Here is a 21,781-nt window from a genome sequence, read left to right on the forward strand (position 1 = left end):
GGACTGGGGACGGGCCTCGACGGCAGCGCCGCGCCCCGGGACCCGCGCGCACTCATTTTCCTGGCGGAGGGAGCCGGCATCTGCGGGCGCTGCGTCCTACAAGACGTGCTGACGTCGCGGAGGGCCGGCAGTCGGCTCGGGAGCGGCCGGCGCGCGCGTGTGCGTTAGGCCCCGCTGCGAGGCAGGGAGGCGCGCACGGACGGTGGTTGTGCTGGTCCTAGGGCGGCGGCCGCCTCCGCAGCAGCACCCGGGGCTGAGGGGGCCGACGCGGCCGGACGAGCTGGGGATGGGGCGGACCGAGCCCCGCACCTCTCCCGGTCGCGCGTGCGGCTCTGGGGGTGCACAGTGACGGCTGCGGCGCCCCTGGCCGGGCAGCGCTGAGGCCGCTTCGCCAAGGGAGCCTTCGGCCGGCGGCGGGCCGGGCCATGAGGAGCGGCCGGCGCCGGGCCAGGCCTCGCTGACCCCGGCCCCGCGCGGAGGCCTTCCCCGTTTCTGCTCCGGCCTCTCGGCATGAGTGTCCGCTCGGGCCGGGGGCCGCGGCTGCCCCAGTCCGGCGGCCCGCGGGCGCGCTCCGGGCCGGCGGGCCAGCGGTGTTGAGCCCGGCCCGCCCCGCTGCCGCTGCCCGCCCTCCCGTCTGCTGTATGCCCCGGGGGCGCGGCCATGGAGGTGGTGGGCGACTTCGAGTACAGCAAGAGGGACCTCGTGGGACACGGGGCCTTCGCGGTGGTCTTCCGGGGGCGGCACCGCCAGGTGAGCCCCGCCGGCGGGGGCGAGGCCGGGGTTTCGTGGGCCGCGGCCGGACTGGGTGATCCTGAAACTTGGCGACGCCGCGGGCGCAGAGGCCCCCCGGGGTCGGCTCGCCGCCCTGAGGCCTGCCATTGTGCGCGCTGTCAGTGTCGCGGGGTTTGTTTTGGTCGGGCGAGGATTGTTTTGAGGCCGAAGCCGCTAGGCAGCGCTCCACCTACCGACGGGCCGCTCGGCCTCTGATTTCCTCCTTGCAGAGTGCCTGGCAACCGGAGTGCACTTAGGGGCTCACCGCCCTGGGCCGCGGGGACGTGCCTTTCCACCAGAATGTGCCCAGGATACGAGTCGGAAAGGACAGCACGGTCCCCTGCCCAGCTCGGGGCTCGGGCGTGGACGCACCTTAGGTTTTTCCGCGCCCTGGGCTGCCAAGGCTTGTCACTTTTGAGGTCGATAATTGCAGACCCAGCGGAAAACGGGCTGGTTTCCCGTTAGCCCAAGACTTTCTCAAACTCGGGGCGGGGTGGTATTGCATTTCCCGGCGTTGGTTCCTCTACGCGCTGACGAGCCCCGTACCACCTTCCCTAAGTGGGGTTAGACTGGCGGGTGGAAAAGATGGTTGGACGCTTCCTTTTTCCATCCCAGTAAACATGAACGCAAATTCAAAAATGTCTTAAAGCTCTTGCTGTTCCACAAACAGGGTCCCACGAGGTTTTCGAATCTAAAAAATTTGGGAAGAGCACGTAGGGAGTGGAAATAATCAGAGGCGTTTGAAATAAATCCTTGTTGTTCGCAAGGGGCCTGTTAAAAGTGGGCTTTTTTTTTTTTTTTTTGCTTATCAGAGTAATAAAAACTTACTTTCCTTTAATATGAGAATAACCGCAAACTCTACGGAAAGTAATTAAAAGAGGGCTAAATCTTGCCAGGCGATCAAATACCGCCTTCTAGTTTATTATCTGCATTTCTCTGTAACTTTAAAGTGGCTGTAAACTTTGTCCTTTGTTTCACTTCCTGCTGGTTACTATGTGGTCTTCATAGTTACTGTTTTTAGTGGCTGTCTTGTAGGACATTAGCTTTTAATTTATGCAATCCTTTTCCTATTGGAGATTCAGATTCTTTTCCATCCCCCCCTCCCCCCAGTGTTTATGAATTTGCTAAGAACACCTTGTAGATGATGTTTCTGTAAAACAATTTCCCGGAATAACACTATTTTTCCTTTTCAGAAAACGGATTGGGAGGTAGCTATTAAAAGTATTAATAAAAAGAACTTGTCAAAATCACAAATACTGCTTGGGAAGGAAATTAAGATCTTAAAGGTATGCTGCTTTATGTGGTATTTCATACTGGGTTAAAACTTATTTTAAATTAATGCATGATGACATCTTTAGTAATTTTGGCCCTTGGAGCCAGGTTTGAGAATTTTCACCTGTTGCTCTCATTTTTGCATGCTCAGTTTTTTGAGACATTTGAGTACTCAGAAGCTATTTTTAAGAATAGAGGTTTGTGGCCTGTGGCCAGCGCCTAGAGGGATTCTGTGAAGACTGATTTTAGCTTCTAATTTCTTCTTTTCTCTATTGTGTTACTGTTTGAGAAGAGGCACAGTCTTCTTATCCCTTTAGCCCTTCTCTTGATCTCTTTCAGGTGACACTTAAATATGGGGGTGGAAATTGGGGGAAGATAGAATCTTTTTTCCTTGTAAATCGAAAAAAAAATTTATTTACCTTGGAAGTGGTCTTTTTAGATCACTCACAAGCAGTGTTATCCAAGTGCTTTGGGGAAAAAATGGTCATCCAGTCAAATACATGTGGAAAATCCCGTTTACTGCATACTTCTTGGAGAGTCACAAAGCACTTTGCTTAGTAAAGAAAATCTGAAAAATTACGCAATGAAGAAACTGGCTTAGGTGTGTTTAACTTTGTGTTCCCCAAGCTGGTGTGAACATAGAGCTCTCACCTCAAACCAGCTTTCATCAAAACTACTACTCTGTGGAGAGCTCTTTGGTAAGAATTATAGCTCTTTGAGCTAAGAATCATGCTTCGTTTTCTTTCAGGCAAATAATGTGCTCTTAAAAAGCACTTCGGAATTTCATGCCTTTATTGCTGTTAGAAATGTATATTGAATTCGAAAGACCCCCAGAGAGTCTGGTCATACTAACTGTGACATTTATTTTGTCCGTGAGAGTACGCACCTTGTTAAGTGTCTAAGTAGGAAACGATCTTGGTGAAGAAGCATTTAGGGTTCAGGTAGTTTGATTGGGCACATTTCCTCTTATTCTTTGTAGATTGAATTGTTCTAATCCAGTAATGGAAGTGTAGTATATAGAAAGTATATAGTACGTATATGTGTGTGGACACTTAGTATTTATTTGCATGTTAAGATATATTTATTAGAGCGATCACAAATATTTTAAATTCTCAATTTCCTTAACAGGAACTTCAGCATGAAAATATTGTAGCACTCTATGATGTTCAGGTACCTCCTTATTATTATTATTATTATTATTTCTTAATTTGCATGTTAGTAAAGAACTTTGCTGTTTCTTACAAATTTAAGTGGATTGTAATAGAAATAGAAAATTGCCTTATTCTTGTTGGAAAGGTATATAATTTGAATTACATGTTTATTAACTAAAAAACTGTTTAAAGTAGTGTAGAGGGATAGGAGGGAATAATGTGCTGCACGAGTATAGTTATAGTTGTACTACAGGAGTAGTGTTGCTTTAGGTCAAGGAGAGGAATACTGATACCAGATCTAACATTTCTTTTTTTCCCTACCATTTCTGTAATAAATGTAGAAAGGACTGTTGTGGGCTATTTAAAAATCAGAGCTTTATTTTTACTGCAGAAGCAACATTTGTTAATTGTAGAAGTATTAGGAAAAAAATAAAAACAAAGAAAGCATACATATTCATCACCTGATATATCTGTGTTTATCACCATGGCATACAGGAGAGTTGAAATTTATTTGGAGGTGGGAAGGCAAAGTTCTGAGGTTCTCTTCTAAGGCAACATTTTTCCCCTTGGAAATCCTTTTAAAATGCCCAATTTTGGAGAAAATTACTATTTTGGGAGGGGCAGAGCCCCGGAATAAGTAGTTATCTTATATTTAGGGGCCATATTGTGTTTTAAATTCTAGAATCACTGTTGTCTAGTGTGGTAGCCACTGTGTGAGAGCCACGGTTGATCTGAGATCTGCGGGGAGGGGCGGGGAGGGCAGCAGACTCGGCTTCTCCCTGAATTCTCACTAAGATTCTTACTAGGACTAGGGTGCTTGATTTACTTTATTTCCTTCTTTTGTTTTTCTTAGTCTGGACAGTTGAATCCCAGTAAAGTAAATGGACATGTTATATGAGCCTGCTGTATGTGTTTCTAGCTCAAACCTTTTCTGTGCACACTTCCATTACTCGAATTCATTTGTTTTCTGAAGCTTGGAGTGACTACTATGTGCCAGACATTGTTCTAAGGGTTAGGAATAAAGCTGGGAGTAAAACAAAGTCCTTGCTTTCAGTGTGCTTAATTTTAGTGGGGTGACACAAAATGGACTATGAGACAAAAGGACAAAACGTCCTTCATGTGCTTCTTTTTTGCATGTAGTGACTTTTCACGTAGTCCTATCATACTATGAAGTATTTAACTAAACCCACGTTACAAGATGTTTATTTTTTTCCATTGTAGAAAGTGTTATGAGGGTAATAAATAAATTCTGAACATAGCTTGGATTCTTTACATTCAGTTTCTAGCGTTGGAATCACCAGGGCAGATAAATAGCACACAGAGTTGTAAAGTTTTTGACTGTAGTGTGTGATTACTCTCCCCCCAAATTGCAATTTAAATTTCGTGTGTAGACTATGCGAGTGCTGTGGGATGTGCTCATTACCTGTTTAAATGTGCTCATTCCTTTAAGAAATTGAAAGCAGCATAGCAAGAAATGGGAAAAAACTTTAAAGTCAAAACTAAACTTATCTCACCATCCCTGGTTGAAATGTTGATTCTCCTCAGAGCTGTTTGTGTAGTTCATCTTACTCTCTGGAGACAGAGGGCACCAAGTGGTACAAGTCAGTGCCTGGTACAAAAATTGTTTAAATGATATTAACTCTTAATTTCCCTTTTTTTTTTTTTTTTAAAGATTTTATTTATTTATTTGACATACAGAAATCACAAGAAGGCAGAGAGGCAGGCAGAGAGAGAGGAGGAAGCCGCCGACTTCCTGTGGATCAGAGAGCCCGATGTGGGGCTCAATCCCAGGACCCTGGGATCATGACCCGAGCTGAAGGCAGAGGCTTTAACCTGCTGAGCCACCCAGGCGCCCCTAATTTCCCATTTTTTGAGAAGCACAGACAACCCTGTCAATTGCAGAGGAGATTTGGCTTTCAGAAAATAGAGAGTATACTTAGATTTCATTCTATTAGAAAAATGTTCTTAAGCACTAGCTTTGGTTGTAGAGTGAGATATTTAGGAGTAACAAGTACTCAGAAACCTGAATTATCAAACGATCATGAATTTTAAGATGACTGCATTAAAATGTTTGTATTTTGTGCATTGTGTACTACTAGAAATATGTACATTTATGGAATATCAGTCAAATACATTTTTGAGCATTTGACTAAGGAGTAAACAGTCTTAACCTAATATTTTAGATTTGCTTCCTTAATTGCTTCCATTATGTTGGTAGAGACAGTACAGTAATTTTATCTACTTGAAATAAACATTGTTTTTCCTGGCCATCAGTTTTGGAGATTTGTCTAAAGTTTATGGATACACTTTTATAAATTGAGAACTTCCAACACTGTAAAAAATCAAGTTTCAGTTTAGATGACACTTAAAAAGCAACATGTTTTCCCTAATGAAAAAAATTAATATATCCCCATAGTTAAAATAATCATTATGAACATGAATAAATTAGAAAAGAAATAGCAATTTTCAGAGATAAATTGAGTTTTCAAAATATATATATATATGCAGCTATAATCATTTATACTTAGATTTTTAAGCTTTGCATTGTGAGGGACTTAATAGTATTTTTATATAAATGCAACTTGTTTTATTAGACTTAGTGTATTTTGGATACCTTTTCATATCAACATAGTACCGTAGGCTAAATGATAATTACTTGAAACCCATCTGTGGCCATTTGGGTTGTTTCTTATTTTTCCCTGTTAGAAACAGTGCTGCAGAGAAAGCTGTGTACATATCTTTACTAATTTCAATGAGTGTTCCTGTAGAGTAAATTCCTGGTCATGGAATCATCTGGTAAAAGCTATTAGCATGTTGCCTTGCAGAAGGTTGTACCAATTTATTTTGATTTAATGACCTGGTTAGTTGTTTTTTTTTTTTTTTTTTCCTTAAATCATTAATGCATTGGCCATCTTCATGTTTTATTTGCTTTTTTGTATTTCTTCTGTGACTTTCCTGTTACCATTCTGTGGTGCTTTTGTTGTGTTCATTGTTCTTACTGATTTCTTTGTAATTAGTATTTCTTGGATGAGTTAATTAGAGTATACAGGAGTAGAGTGGTAAACAAAATAGAAATGGTCCTTGCATATTGGGGAAGAGGACACAAGCAAATAGCTACTTATTCTAAGTGTGCACCATGCTGTGAAGGAGAAGAGGACAGTTAAGACCTTTGAGAAGAAAGCGTATGGGGCTGAGGGGAGTAGGGCTCCCCACTTTGTGGGGTGGAGAAGACTTGGTGAAGAAATGGTGTTAAGCTTGATGGAAGAGTGGGAGACGGCCAGGCTTAGGTACGTGGGAGAAGGGCAGATAAGAGCCCCAAGCAGAGAAGTCTTCTGTATAGAGCAGAAGGGAAGGATGAGAGCTTGAGGAGCTGGGAGAAGCCTGGGTCAGGGGTGGGAGTGCAGGGGTGAGGGGAGGGGGGTGGTAGCTGGTGATGGCCTTAATGCTGGCAGGAGCCACAGGCAGTCTTGATTCTGACTTCAGTGGCACTAAGTCACTGAAGACTTTTAAGATCAAGAGAGAGATACCATTTCTGTTTTTCAAAAGATACCTATCTTTGAGCCTTGTGGACAAGAGATAAGTATTGTCAGGAGTACTTTACCGGCATACTTGTCAATTGTCAGGATAAATATCCACCACTAGGTAATTTCTAGTGTTGTGAGGAAAAGATGATTCATTTAATAAAATGGTGCTGGCAAAGCTGAGTTGTCTGAGAAAAAGTAGTATGGATCCCTATTCTCATCATTTTCTTTCTTTCTTTTTTTTTTTTTTTAAAGATTTTATTTATTTATTTGACAGACAGAGATCACAAGTAGGCAGAGAGGCAGGCAGAGAGAGAGGGGGAAGCAGGCTCCCTGCTGAGCAGAGAACCCAGTGTGGGGCTCGATCCCAGGACCCTGAGATCATGACCTGAGCTGAAGGCAGAGGCTTTAAACCACTGAGCCACCCAGGTGCCCCAGTTCTCATCATTTTCCACAGTAATTCCCAAATGAATTAAATGAATTAAAAAGAATGTAATTTCCAAATGACTTTAAATATATAAAATAAAGAGCAAGAGTCTTAGAATAATATATATATTTTAAGATTTTATTTATTTATTTGTTTTTTTTGAGACAGAGCACTAGCAGGGAGGTGAGTAGAGGGAGAGGGAGAAGCAGGCTCCCCCCTGAGCAGGGAACCTGATGTGGGGCTCGATCCCAGGACCCTGAGATCATGGCCTGAGCTGAAGGCAGACGCTTGACCGACTGAGCCACCCAGAGCCCCAGGAATCTTAGGATAATATTTAGATGACTATAATTCAAGAGTTGGAAAGGTATTTTAAGTCAAGAAACTCAGAAGCTATAGAATTTTTCAAAAGTTGCCTTATGGCAAATAGTACCATGAACAAATGGACAGCCATAAAAAGGAACAAACTTGATACCTGCCACAGCATATTAATTTTAAACATAAGCTTGTGTTTCAATGTCCTGATTGGGTGGGGGCCTGTGGTGCAGGTCCTGAAAGAATTCACTAAGCACAGAACAGAGGAGGTAGACGTTTGCTGAATATGCCGTAAGGGAGCAGTGGGCAGGAGGGAAGGGAGAGACTGTCTTTGGAGGAGGCAGTGGTGGGGACTGTATTTATAATGCAGAGTGAAGCGGTAGGGGCACATATGGAACTTTCCATTTTTTGGTATCTACGTGGTTACGTTGGTCACTTAGGCTCTGTGGCCATTTCGAGGCGGGTCACTTAAGGAGCCTGTTTGCAGCATGGAGGTCGTTGTGGGTCTTTCTGCCTGGCTCACGTTTCCATTGCTCAAGCCTATTGCCTAAAAGTGGCCCCTATAGTGCTGAGGAAAAGAAGCCAGCCATATACAGCTCCTGTATACGATTCCGTGTTTGGGAGCTCTGAGAAGAGCAGAACTGAGTGAGGGTAGTAGAAGTCAGGGAAGGCGTAGGAGAGGGTGGTGCCTCCAGGGAGCCAAGGGGGTGAAAGAACTTTCTGGATGATAGAAATGATCTGTCTTTCGATTGGGAGGGTGGTTACACGGGTCTATGCATTTGTCAAAACCCCTGAAATGTATACTTCAACCGGTGTATGTTAATGAATATACATTATACTATAGTAAAATTTTAAAAAAGAGGAAGTATTTACAACACAACAAATACCAGGCTAATATCTCAAACATATAAATTGTCTCACAAATTGGTAAGGAAAAGATAACCCAAAGAGACAGTAAGCGAAGGATATAAATTGTTGGTTCTCATAAGAGAAATAAAAATGGCTAATGTGTGAAATATTCTCTCTCTCTCTTTCTGACAAATAAATAAATAAATAAAATCTTTAGGGGGAAAAAAAAGGGGCGACTGGGTGGCTCAGTTGGTTAAGCTACTGCCTTTGGCTCAGGTCATGATCCCAGGGTCCTGGGATCGAGTCCTGCATTGGGCTCCTTGCTCAGCCGGGAGCCTGCCTCTCTCTCCGCCTCTGCCTGCCTCTCTGCCTGCCTGTGTGCTTTCTCTCTCTCTCTTTCTGCCGAATAAATAAATAAATAAAATCTTTAAAAAAAAAATGGCTAATGTATGAAACGATATTCATGAACAAGTAGCAGGGAAATGTAAATTAAAGAAACAGTGAGATGTCCCTTCTTATACATCCCTTTGGCAAATTAAAAAGTGCCTCAGTTCCTACTGGTGGAAATGAGGAGGAGGTGTACAGTGTTCTCATGGATCGCTGGTAGAAATGGGAGTTGTTAGAACATTTTTGGTATGCTGTTGGACAATATTTTGCTTCCACACCCTGTAAGAATATTCTTAGCGTTTGCAGTCAGACTAATCCCGGTGATGTAAGTCAGGGCTTATTGGTCCTTTGCTCGGGCTCTGCAGCAGCTCCCCATGTTTATCAAAGTAAACGCCAAAGTTCTTATTTGCATGGCATGACCCTAATATCTCTGACCCGCCTCCTAGTTCCCTGGGCTTGCTGCTTCTGCTCCATTCACAGGGGCCTCCAGCATGGTCCCTGTAGCAGTCCTTTCTCAGGGCCCGCCTCTTCCTTTCCCCTAAGGCCTTTCTTCCCAGGTACACCGTATATACGGATATTTCTCTGTCTTTGTAGTACATATAGACATATTCTCAGCCTCCTTGAGGTCTTTACACAAGTGTTATGTTTTCAAAAAATACATTTCAGCTTTCTTCAGCCACCCTCAGTAGAATCGCAGTCCCCTCTCCAGCACTGTCTCCCTTCCCTACTTGTTTTTCAAAGCACTCATCACCCTCTAACAGATTTTATATACTCAATTCTTTTGTTTGGTGTCTCTCCCTGACTCTTACCTCTTAGAACTGAAGCTTAACGAGAATAGGGCATCTATCTCTATCCTCACCACCTAGAACAGTGTCTTGTGTATAGTGGGCAGTTAAAAAATATTTGAATGTTACCATTAGAAATACACACTTTTTACTACAAGAAAGTTGTGAAAAGATAACATACCAGCTGGAAATACTGACTATTTGGAGGGGTGGAGATAAGCAAAAAGGTGGAAATGGATTATGTTAAAACATACAAAAATGTAAGTATGTGCCCCATTTGTGTGTGAGTGTACGTATGAAGGCGTAAACTATCAGGTCAGTCTCAGATGGTGAGATGAAGGTGACTGTTTACTTCTTTCAAATGTGTTGTATCTTAAGGTCTTGCAATAAACATTTTGTAATTGAGGAATAAAAGTGATTTTCTTTTTTTGTGGGGGAGTATTCACTTCTGCTTTCTTTCTTTCTGTAATGCTTGGGCAGTCTTCTGATTATGAATTTGCATTCCAGGTCCTTTAATGCCAGTGAGGCAGTACATACATCTAAACATTAGTTTTTTTTTTTTTTTAAAAGATTATTTAATTATTTATTTGTCAGAGAGAGATGACAAGCAGGCAGAGAGGCAGGCAGAGAGAGGAGGAAGCAGGCTCCCTGCTGAGCAGAGAGCCCGATGCGGGGCTCGATCCCAGGACCCTGGGATCATGACCTGAGCCAAAGGCAGCGGCTTAACCCACTGAGCCACCCAGGTGCCCCTAAACATTAGCTTTAACCATTATGGTTAAAGGTTAGGTTATGGTTAAATGGTTAGGAAAAGGAATATTCTCTGTTATAAATCAGTGGGCATAGGTGTCTGTTAAAGTATGTAAACCACTGGCTACTCTGGAGAATGGGCAGGGGTGGGTATGGGGACACTGCGGGTGAGGGGTCTGGGTGATAGCGGTGGCACCCCTGGAAATGGAGAGGCCTAGATGGATGGGTGAGACATTTAGGAGACAGGGCTGATAGTAGCTGTGTGAGGTGAAGAAGAGGAAGCAGACTGTGTGAGGTGTGTGTGGTGAAGTAGCTGTGTGAGGTGAAGAAGAGGTGAAGCATACTCCCCGTGGAGCTGGGAGCCCTATCTGGGACTCCATCCCGGGATGCCAAGATTCAGCCATCCTGAGGCCCCGCATCTGTTCTTTAATAGCCTTTAGGTTTCATATCACGTAGGGAGTTCTCCACTATGAAATTATAAAAATGACCCTCTGCCATTTTCTTCTAGTCTTTGTGGTTTTGGTTTTTTGTATTTATGTCTTTGGTCTCTGGAATTTATGTGCAGAGAAATGATATAGGGGCTTATCTGATTTTTCAGAAGGGTAACCCAAACTTTTACCTGTTGTTGAGTACAACTGCAGAAGAGGGTGATACTTTCTGTGGGCCTGTTGCAAAGAATCAGACAATTTGAAGAATTACTGGCAAATCGGGTTTAGATTAGGGAAGTCCTTTGTTATCACTTATTAAGTTTGTAACTGGGGCCCAAGGGTACATGAGCACCTGGTGCCTGGGGTCCCAAATGGACCAGATTTGACCACTCACCACTAACAAAACACAAAGACAGAGAAATGAGTGGTGGTGAAAGGAAAAAGGAACTTTTCAGTGCGGCCAACACTGAGAAGACAGCCTAGAGTAACTCTCAAAAGACGATCTCCAAAGTGCTGAAAATACTTCAAGGTTCATGTAAGGAAAATGTGGGGCAAAGATTGGTTGGTACATGCAAGTGGACAGGAAAGGCCACCCTTAGGTGACCTGGGGGCTCTCTGAAGGCCACCTGATAAACATAACAAAAGAGCCCTTCATCTCTCATCCCTTAGGCGTTTACAAGGATTTTCTTTCTTCTTTTATGAGTAACCCATAGAAGTCACCTAAGGGGTGGAGAATGAATCAGGAAGAGTAGCAGACAAATGGTGAGGGGTGGGTTTCAGGAGTCCAGACTTTGCTTTCAATTTTTCTCATGCTCTTTACTGAATTGTTTTGTTACTTTAGTTTCTCCCTTTCTGATCCTGAGCATCTGATTTCTGCTGGAAAGAGCACCTAGTCATGCTATCTGGTTTTTAAATTCACTTTGTCTTTATTGTTCTTTCAAATTACAGAAGTAATAGGCCGTAAGTGGAAAAACAATTTAAGTAGTCTAGCAGTATATAAAGTAAAAAAGAGATGCCCTCTGCTGATAGCTCCCTTTATTTCTTTTTCCAGAAAAAAACCACTGTTGTGCGTCCTTCAAAAGACTTTATTTTTTATTTATAAACACCACCCCCTTGGTAAAGGGAGATGATAACCCAAGCCGGCTTACTCTTAGGATGCTCTCGGGCTGGCTAATACAAAGTAAACCCAAGGAGAATAATCCTGAGGATTGTGTTTTTAGTTGAACAAATTGTTTTTTAAATTGTTTCATCTAAATTTTTGTATTCTGGCATAGAGTTCTTCATAGTAATACCTTGCTTTTTTTTTTTTCCCCTTCTTAGGGATTTTCTATCTTATTAAGGAGTTTGAGTAGGGAAATGATAAATTGAAATTCATTGTGTTTAATTCTGTGGATGGAAGTTCCCCAGGGAGGAGTTGAGGATGAGGATTTCCTGAGTTTTAATCCAGGAGATCAGATGTGTGTTCAGCTTTGGGAAACCCTCCATGGTCTGGCTCACAGGCCTTCTGACCCTCCAAGTACCTCTTCGATTTCCACCCTAGTGCCCCACTACCGTCGGTGTTTCAGTTTGTCCGCAGACACCCTGAGTGGTTGTTTGCTCATTTTGCGGACTCTTTCCTGGCTCTCGGAGCTTACTTCTGCTCCAGATGTCTTACGTGCTTTGCTTAAAACGTGCGCTATTTTGTAGTGGAGGGTGGTGTTCAAGAGAAAATGATTGAACCTTTGGAGGTTTGTATGGCTTTAAATGTGGGCAAGAGAAGACTTTCATGAGACATCAAGGATGTTAAAATATTTCTTTCCATGTCTTCATGTGGAGTCAACAGTTTAGCCCTCCCTAAGGAATTCCTAGTTGTCTCTTGTCTTCAGTAGTTAGGATGTGGTGCTATTGTATGGTTAAGCAATACTGATTTGAGATAATATTTTTGTACTTCATACTTAGGGAGAAAACGACTGTGGTTTAATGAGATCGTAGTATTTTTAGGGATGATAAGGCATTTTGGTCTGGATTTGATCAGGTTAGATGGCTAAACATAGACCGATTCACCATAGACATGATTTAGCTAAATTAGAAATGTATTTTTGTTTTTTTTAATGATAAAAGGAAATAAGTATTTCTTGCAGACTTGCTTTTCTGGCCTGCTGGGAGCTGACGGCTCTCCACTTCCTTTCTGCTCATGGAAGTGCTGCTGTTTAGGGAAACCAGCTGTCTGTTTCAGGCTTTTGGCTTGGCTCTCCATGCTGGGTGTGATCCTGCTTGGGCAGGACTGTGGTTCCTGGTTCCCCAGCACAGAGCAGAAGGCGCTGCCATTCTTCTGAACTTCCAGATGCCTCCCTGTGAGGGCGGCGGGGGCTGGGGCTCAAAGAATTGGGTACAATGTGTTTGAATTTTTTGTCTAGTCCTTTGGAGAATTAAGTGAAGTAAATCATCCCAGGTCACGGAGTTTCTTGCAGAACGTTATTTAGCTCTTGGCTTGTGGCATCCAAACCCTTGGTGAACTCCGTGAAACCACTCTGTGGCTGTCCCTGTATGGCTTCTCGTTGCACAGAAGAGCTCTAGACTAGAAGCACTGAGATGCCAGTTTTTATTTCCAGTTAGTGTGACCTGATAACTTTATTGATAAAATCCAATAAAAACAAATAGTTGTAAAAATGAAGTTAAGAATGACCTACAAACGGATGTCCAAAGTTTTTATTATTAGGTTTAGCAGACATTAAATTATTTTGTTAAATTGCTTTAAGCCTTTTAAAATTTTTTATGTTTAGTTTCTATAATTATCTTATGTGGGCTAGTACCAAATAATTCCCTGATTGGCGCTGGTTCTTGAACTACACTCTGAGAGATACTGCCTTACCTCTCCTCTTACCCTCTGCCAGAACTCCCCATTCTTACATTTAGGATATAAGTGAAGCCAAGTGCTTTTGGGAAGGGCTATATCTTGAATCACATTTGAACACTGTCTCCAGTTAGGCTATAGGAAGCACAATTTAAAATTTAATTAACACTGTAAAAATTATTATTGAACAATCAAGAAGCCAGTTTTTGAATTACCCAGGCAACGGATCTGGATATAATATAGTATATGACTTTGAGAGATGTAGTAAAATTTCTGAAATCAGTTCCTTAAAAATCAGTCTGTTACCAAGACATATGAGGAAATAAATGTCTTTGCTTTGCCAACAATTCCCAGATAATTTGATTGCTTCCAAATAAACATAAGAATCAGAAAAACAAAAACCTAATCATCCTGGGTCATGTATTCCAGAAATCAGATTGCGCATTTAGCATTGCTAGATAGGATTATGCAGTCATTGCTCAAATCGTAAACTTTCCCAAATGGAAGTGCTTTTCTGAGGAGCAGCGACTTCTTCCTGCCCCCCACAAATTTACCATAGCTATGACCGAACAATGAATTTTTTTTTTAGTTCTTTCCATAAACAGAATTGAACAAATGACTATATAAGTGTCATCAAAACTTGGCTTGGCTTTGAAGTTGGGATGCTTAAATTATTGTGTTGGTTTTAAATTTCACTTACTAATAAATTTTGTGATTTTATTTTACTTGTTTAATAATTAATAAGTATAGTATTTTTATTAACTGCCATTATTTTTTTTTTAAATTTGTGCTTCATTCTTTCTCTAAATTCTATTTAATGTTTACTTTTCAGGAATTACCCAACTCTGTCTTTCTGGTGATGGAGGTAGGTAGTATATGTGCTGTTTAATTTACTTCACATTCCTTCTGGTTAATATGTACTTTAAAGTGGACAGTAGAGGGGTGCCTGGGTGGCTCAGTGGGTTAAAGCCTCTGCCTTAAGCTCAGGTCATGATCCCAGAGTCCTGGGATCAAGCCCCACATCGGGCTCTCTGCTCAGTGGGGAGCCTGTTTCCTTCTCCTCTCTCTCTCTGCCTGCCTCTGCCTACTTGTGATCTCTGTCTGTCAAATAAATAAATAAAATATTAAAAAAAAAAAGTGGACAGTAGATTGTTATTTGAAATTTTGAATTAATAAAGTCCATTTAGTGACTTAGATTCTACTTTATAAGGAATATATAATTTAAAATCTATACCATAATTCTTCATTTTTCAGGCTAGATTTACATTATATAGAAACTACTTTTAATTAAAATTAGCTGATCATGTATTGAATTAATCTTGAATTGGTTTCCTTATTGTAATTATCTTTTCTTTTATGTATCAGTACTGCAATGGTGGAGACCTGGCAGATTATTTGCAAGGTAATTTTTGTCTGTCAGTGTTCAATAAAGATAGTGCTGTGGTCTGTTGAATCCTCAGAGTTTCTTCCAAAATAATGCTGACCCTGTTTTCTGCACTTGTACAGAAATGTTCAATAAATATTTGTGTATCTGTTTAAGTGTGATTGCTTTGCTGACCAACTGTTGTTATTTGTGGTTTTATTCCTAAACTTGTGGATAAATGTTCCTTCTCTTTGGTACTGTTAGAGAGATGGGTCCTCTCCCCAAGAGAGAATAAGACCAGATGGTTTTCATCTTCAAAAGACTCTCCTGGGTTGCCAGCAGTGAACCTTTAGTCCCTTTCATTTCTTTCAAAATTAAAAAAAAAAAAAAAAAATCACAATGCAAAAAATATACCTAAGAATGTGTTTATCAATGTGAATCTTTCTTGTAAATTAAAAAGTTACAAAGGATTAATTAAAAGTAACATTGAAATTTTTCATGGCAGAGCTAAGATTTTAGTACTAGATGGTGCTTGAAATTCTGTATCCAGAATGTGTATGGGCAGGATGGATATAAGGCATTCAGATCAAAATGTGTCTGTCTCCCACAAGTATGGTTTAAAATTGTGTTAGGTGAGGCCAGCTGTTGATCCCCTAAAATGCAAGGGAAATATGCAAAAAAATCTCAACCTCTAAACCAGTCATGGCGGTTGGTGGTGACCCTAAGACTTAAAAAAGGGTGTGGACAGTTTACGAGAACATAATTAAAATGTTCAGTTTCACCTACTAATTAGGGAGTGCAACTGAAAGTGAGCTTTGAAAAATCTTTGAAATATGAAACATCGCTGACTTTCAAAAGCTGCACCGAGATTAATAGGAAGAGCCCTGGGAGTGTTGCCCCCGTGCCTGCTTGGTGTGGCGGTGGGTGAGGTGGCCCCTGGGCGCCAAGCTCCTTGCTGCCCATGGTGGCGGCGGGCCTGGGTGCATAGGGGACAGCGGCGACCCTAGGACGCTGACGACCGTGGACGCCACACGGTCCACCGCCAGCAGAGCTCCAGCGGTCCGCATACATCAGCTGGCCGGCTGGGCACTGCAACTGCCACCTCGGAGAAGGAGAGAGCGGGCGTCCTGTTCGTCCTGATGGGTGAGAGGCAGGCCCCAGGGGAGCTGAGACCCCACCTGGTCCCGCGTGCTCCTGCCCTGAGGGGACCGATGCTCCGTGGCTCCTGCTTACCTGGGCCAGTCCTGCCTGCCCTGCCTGCTGTGGGCCCTCCGCAGCAGCCGAGCAAGGGCGGCAGGACCCCTCCGGAGCCAGCACGCCTTGGGGAGGCACGGGGGACAGAGACAGTGTTTGGAAGCTTGGTTTTTGGCTGATTGTTGCAGAAGGAGAGGAGGGAGTGAGTGACTGAAGGAAGGAAATTGGTGTCCCTCCCCCGAGTTAAAAAAAACATAAATAGTGGAAGCCCTGCCTGAGTCCTTCCCTAGTCCCACTCCCGTGCTTACCCCCTTACCTTGAATTTGGGAGTTTATTGCATGTGAAGTTTTGTATTTTTTCCAACCAAGATTCTTTTTTTTAATCCTTATTTTATATATATATATCTCCCCACCGCCAATGTCAGTTGCTAGTAGATAGAATGCAGTGAGTCAGGCACTTTCATTGACCACTGGCGGAAAGAAGTTCAAGCTAGAAAACACCCTGCTTCTGCCTGCCCAGTCAGAGAATCTCGAGTTCCCGGGTAAAAGCACCTTCCACCGGGGTCAGATTGAGTGGCTCCATATCAGTTCGCTGCCCTCATTAGAGTATCAGTTTCCCTCAGTAACAGAAGTCCTCCTGGCTGATGCAGGCGCTGCTGCTGGTGTCGCTTAAGTTAGCTTCTGCAGCAGTTTCCAGCGTTATGTTGAGCTCCTATTTGATATCACAGAGCAGGAGTGTTAGAACAGGAGACCCGTGAGTGAGGCCTTCACGAGCTTGAGGACTGGAGTCAGGCAAGCTGGTTTACAGCAGGGCCCCCTTCACAGCGCTTGACTGCTGTGGTTTTGCTCAAGTCCTTGAACCGCTCCCTGGTCCCTCTCTGCCACAGTCCTTAAAGGAATCCCTTATTGTTTGAAAACACTTGTAAAGACATAGAAAAGAAATCCAGACCTCAAGGAATTTTCCAGAGTTAAACCACCCAGTAAGACAGCTACCAATGTCATGGGGCTACGGAGCTCCTAAAGTGTGGGCTAGTCCGAAGACAACATGCAAATGTGAATGTATTTGATTTTGAACATTTCAAGGAAGAAAGCAATGATATCTCTCTGAGGATTTTATGTTGATTACAAGTGAAATTGTTTTGGGTGTATTAGATTAAATATATGTTATGTAAACCCGTTTATTTTTAGTTTTTAAAATGTGGCTACTAGAAAATTTGCTTTGATAAGTAAAATGCCATTCACATTTTCAAAAGACAGAAAGCAGATTCTATGGATTGTAAGTGAAAAACATTTTAAATTAATTAACAAGTCGTACTTTAACATGCATTCTGGCAGGATTCATTGAGTGTGGCAGCTGTGCTGAGTCTCCTCCCTCGGGGCTAACTTGCTCAAGAATTTATTTATTTGGAACAGTTTTGATGTTGGCCATGCCTTTGAAATACTTAAATTTTATGGGAAATTCAGTTTATAGGGTTGTGTTGAGAAGTATGCATTCCATGTTCATAGAACTATGTGAATGTTTACTATAGTTTGTGTACAAAAACAGCTTAGACTGGATCACTCATCACCACCCCCCCACCAAGAACAGTGCTAGAATTTGGACTCTGAAGCAAATAAATTTTAAGTATACTCAATTGTATGTAATGAGGCAAAAATTCAAGGTCGAGCAGCTGCAGTCATTTAAAGTAGCCCTAGAATGAAAATGTAAATGAATGAAATGTAAAATTGTTCATTCTAATTTTTGCAAAGTAACAAGTAAAACATTACAAAAATAAAGATCTAATCATTGGTTTGACCCACCCACTAAGATCTGGAAGAATACGCTCCATATTTTTAGCAGTGCTTATTTCCAAGGGATGGCATATGGAAGATACCACTTTTTATATGTTTTAGTGTATTTATAATTTCTTTTTGTTTTCAATGAACATCAAGAAAAGAGCCCCAAAGGATTAAAAAAAAAAAAAGTAAAACAGAAAAAACTATTTATAAACCATGGGGACTTACCTTATTTGAAGATGTTCAGGACATAAAATGTCATTATATTATGTCTAAAATGATCTTAAAACTAATATTTCACTTGTTCCAAGAATAACATTATTTTTATCTTCTTAATTGCATATGGAAAGTTTATGTAGATCATATTCTAGAGTTGTATGTTCACATACAGAAGTATGTTCACAAATGATTTAGTAGGGAGGGTCATGGATATTAAATCCCTAATGTAGATTCAAGGAATCACACTTGTGACTTTTAGATTCATTGTAATAAAAAGCTTATCTTTGTGTACTGACTATATTTGAATAGTTACTCTGTGCCAGGCTTTTTCTAAAATCTTCATTACTAAAGGTGCTATGTTGTTGGACTTTTACAACACCACCATGGGTTAGTCTGTTTCCAGCTTTTCTTGATGGGGAAGTAGGCCCCGGAGGGTTCATCATCCGGGGTCATGCAGTGAGGAGGTGGAGGAGCTGGGATTTGGAGAGAGGCAGCCTGACTCCCGATCAAGCTGTTAACATTACGTATGCCCCAGCATACACACAGACACACTGGAGTGGCCACCGTCTTATGGCTACCCTCCAGTAACATCCATACTGTCTCTCTAAGGTACTGAAAACAAGTAGAAGTGCTCCTTCTTAAAAGTGCCTAGTGATGAGAGATACTGTGGTGGGACAGGAGTGTTGCGGCAGGAAAGACGAGGGAGAGCCCTGTGCGAGCGCAGACCCCTCACAGCTACGAGTGGTGGAAAAAGGTCCCAGTCTCCATTCATTGACCCCACCTGCATTTAATTTGTGCTCACATAATGCCCGGAATGAAATCTGGACGTTTATCCCAGACTGTTGGCTGATGACAAGGGGGCACTTCTATTTTAGTTTGCCGGGGCGCCTCCCATTTGCAGGGTACCTGTTGTGCTTAGAGTCACGTGGGCACCTTCACTGGTAAAAAAACAGGGGAAAGAAAAACACCAGCGAAAACAAGAGATGCAAATTATAGCAGTTCTCTTTACAGCAGATCAAGTGAAACGTTTGAGGTGTCTGCTCTCTTTTCATAGACTTAAATTATTAGAGTAAAACGGAAAAAAAAATGTGACTCCCGGTTCCTCATTCCCTCTCTGTTCTTAACTTGATTCTGTTGATGGGAGATGCAGATGGTATTTGATTTTGTGTGCTTAAATATTTATGCGATTCCTTTTCTACCAGCTAAAGGAACTCTCAGTGAAGATACTATTAGGGTGTTTCTGCATCAGATCGCAGCTGCCATGCGGATTCTGCACAGCAAAGGAATAATCCACAGGGATCTCAAACCCCAGAACATCTTGCTGTCATATGCGAATCGCAGAAAATCCACCATCAGTGGTATTCGCATCAAAATAGGTAAACGGCCATGTAGTGTTTGATGCAAAGGACAGCCTTGAGACTGTAGTTTTAGAAAATTTTAGCTCAACTTTGTTGGAATGATGGGTTTTGTTGATGCAGATTTGAAATTTTAATTGAGTTCAGCAAGGTGCATTTGGATATGGGAACCCTGTACATTACTGGCAGCCTACCCCTAGTCTCAGAATTGAGGGGCCCATGTTAGGAACTCCAAGCACCTCCCAGCACTAAACGCTGTTCTGCTTCTCATCAGAAGGAAGCTGATGTATGGTCGTCGTAGATGCAGTTGAAGAAACCGGGCTCTTCACAGCTCATGGAATTGTAACACAAGGGATCTAAGAGACCATTTAGATCAACCTTCCTTTCTTTCTTCCTTCCTTCCTTCCTTTCTTTCTTTCTTACAATTATTTGAAGCAATTTGTAATCCTAGGTATTTTTTAAGCTTTTCTTTGTGTGCTTAGAATTTTTTTTTTTAACCATTATGGAAAGAAATTTCTGGAGGTACTTGGGTGGCTCAGTTGGTTGGGTGTCTGCCCTTGGCTCTGGTCATGATCCTGGGGTCCAAGGATGGAGCCCTACGCTGGGTTTCCTGCTCAGCCGGGAGTCTGCTTCTCCCTCTCCCTTTGCCCCTCTCCCAGCTCACTCTCTCTCTCTCTCTCTCTCTTTCTTTCTCTCTCTCTCTCAAATAAAATCTTTAAAAAAAGGAAGTTTCTGATTTTATGTATTTTACACCTGGATCTGGAGAAGGGAAAAAAAGAAGTTCTAATTCTCCACCTGGCACTGATACTTAGAGCAGTATTAATGAATTGTCTATTACAATTAGGGTTTTCTCTCACAAAGCTTGGTGCTCGCTCCCTGAGTACGAAACCGGCAGAGCAGGGACTTGTACAGTTGGTGATCACTTCCCGTTCTTAGCTTGTTGAAACTGAGGTCGAAATTTTCTTCCTTGGCAGGCAGGCTTACCCAATAAGCGACAAATTTCTCACAGTTCCTTTGTGCCCTCTTGTGTCTTGAAGGTATGATCTATGTGAAGTGTGAGTAAAGATATGTTTTGTTTTTCTCCCTTTTATTTTGTGGACTAGCGGATTCTGGGTTTGCCCGTTACCTGCAGAGTAACATGATGGCTGCAACACTGTGTGGGTCCCCAATGTACATGGTGAGTGAGGGTTTTTTTTTTTAATTTAATTTAATTTAGTTTAATTTTTTAATTTTTTATAAACATATAATGTATTTTTATCCCCAGGAGTACAGGTCTGTGAATGTGAGTGAGGTTTTTTTTGTCCTTGCCTGTGTATGGTGCCATTAGCACTGGGATTTTAAGTATGATGTTCGTTTCTAGTTCAGGTGTGATTTTATGTGTAGCCTAAACTGTTGTATTACTAACAGTGATTGTATTACTGGTAATGCTTTACGTCATCTTTTGCTTTAAAATAGTGGACTATAAAGGTCACTTTTACCCATTAGCTGATTTTTTTTTTTTTTAAGTAGGCTCCAACACCCAGCATGGAGTTCTTTTAGCTTAAGTTTTTAAAAAAACTAATTATGAGTGGTAAAAAATTCCTTGTTCGAGTAAATTGAAAATACAGATTCACGAAGCGTGGTCATGCTGTACTTGGTGTATGATATTAGAGAAAACAACAACAACAACAAAACCCTCTTGGGCATTTCCTCATCTTCAGGGTGAACATGCTCATCTTTTCATGTTGTTTCTCTTGACAAGATCTCTGGGTCATAGAAGATTTTTCAGTTAGTGTTAGAAGTAAAGCTGAAAAATTGTAGTTCCATCTTCATCCTTCCGTACGGATGTTGTCATGTCTGAAAAGGGAAGGCTATGAAAGTTCCGGACCAGTGGGAAGCATCAGGCCTGAAAGTAGCTTAATTCTGGAGCTTCAGAATTCTGCCAAGTAAATGCATGTACCTGTCTCAGTTCTAAGTGTAAATGGGCTTATGGTCAGTAAGGATTTCCTCTGATCTAAGTCAGTGAGAAGCTTACCAGGGATGACAGCTAAAAATGGTACAAATGGAAAATAAATTTCCCTGGCTTTGAGTGTGTTTGACATTTCTGTTTAATGTTTGTCCAGATTACTGGCATTTTAAAGCAGCAGCATCCAGTAAGAGGTGGGAAGAGAGCTGTAACAGAGCAGCAGAGAAGACAAATGCCTTTGCTTTTAAGACAGTCCTTACTGTATTTTCATCATAGTTTGTGTATTATTTTAAAAGCTTTCAAATGAGCGGAAAAACAGGGAGTAATACAGCAAACACTTGTGTACTTGTTGTCCATTTTTAACAAAGGTAACATTTTGCCATATGTACCTTGATCTTTTTTTTTCCCCCAAGAAAGAAGTAAAATATTTCAGCAACAGCCCAAGTC

At 42.0% G+C, this 21,781-nt stretch overlaps 1 protein-coding gene across 1 annotated transcript in view; it reads left to right on the forward strand.

Annotated features, from left to right (window-relative positions):
• Positions 1-625: 625 nt before the first annotated feature.
• The window catches only part of LOC116578429 (serine/threonine-protein kinase ULK2-like), an 82,148-nt gene continuing 60,992 nt past the window's right edge, over positions 626-21,781 (forward strand). The window contains 7 exon segments of the mRNA XM_032322761.1: positions 626-750; positions 1,965-2,057; positions 3,172-3,213; positions 14,316-14,348; positions 14,849-14,885; positions 19,237-19,410; positions 20,493-20,566. Coding sequence (XP_032178652.1) covers positions 661-750; positions 1,965-2,057; positions 3,172-3,213; positions 14,316-14,348; positions 14,849-14,885; positions 19,237-19,410; positions 20,493-20,566 — 543 coding nt within the window. The 5' untranslated portion in view covers positions 626-660.

The sequence above is a fragment of the Mustela erminea genome, chromosome 18 (assembly GCF_009829155.1).
Source record: "Mustela erminea isolate mMusErm1 chromosome 18, mMusErm1.Pri, whole genome shotgun sequence".
NCBI classification, from domain to species: domain Eukaryota; kingdom Metazoa; phylum Chordata; class Mammalia; order Carnivora; family Mustelidae; genus Mustela; species Mustela erminea.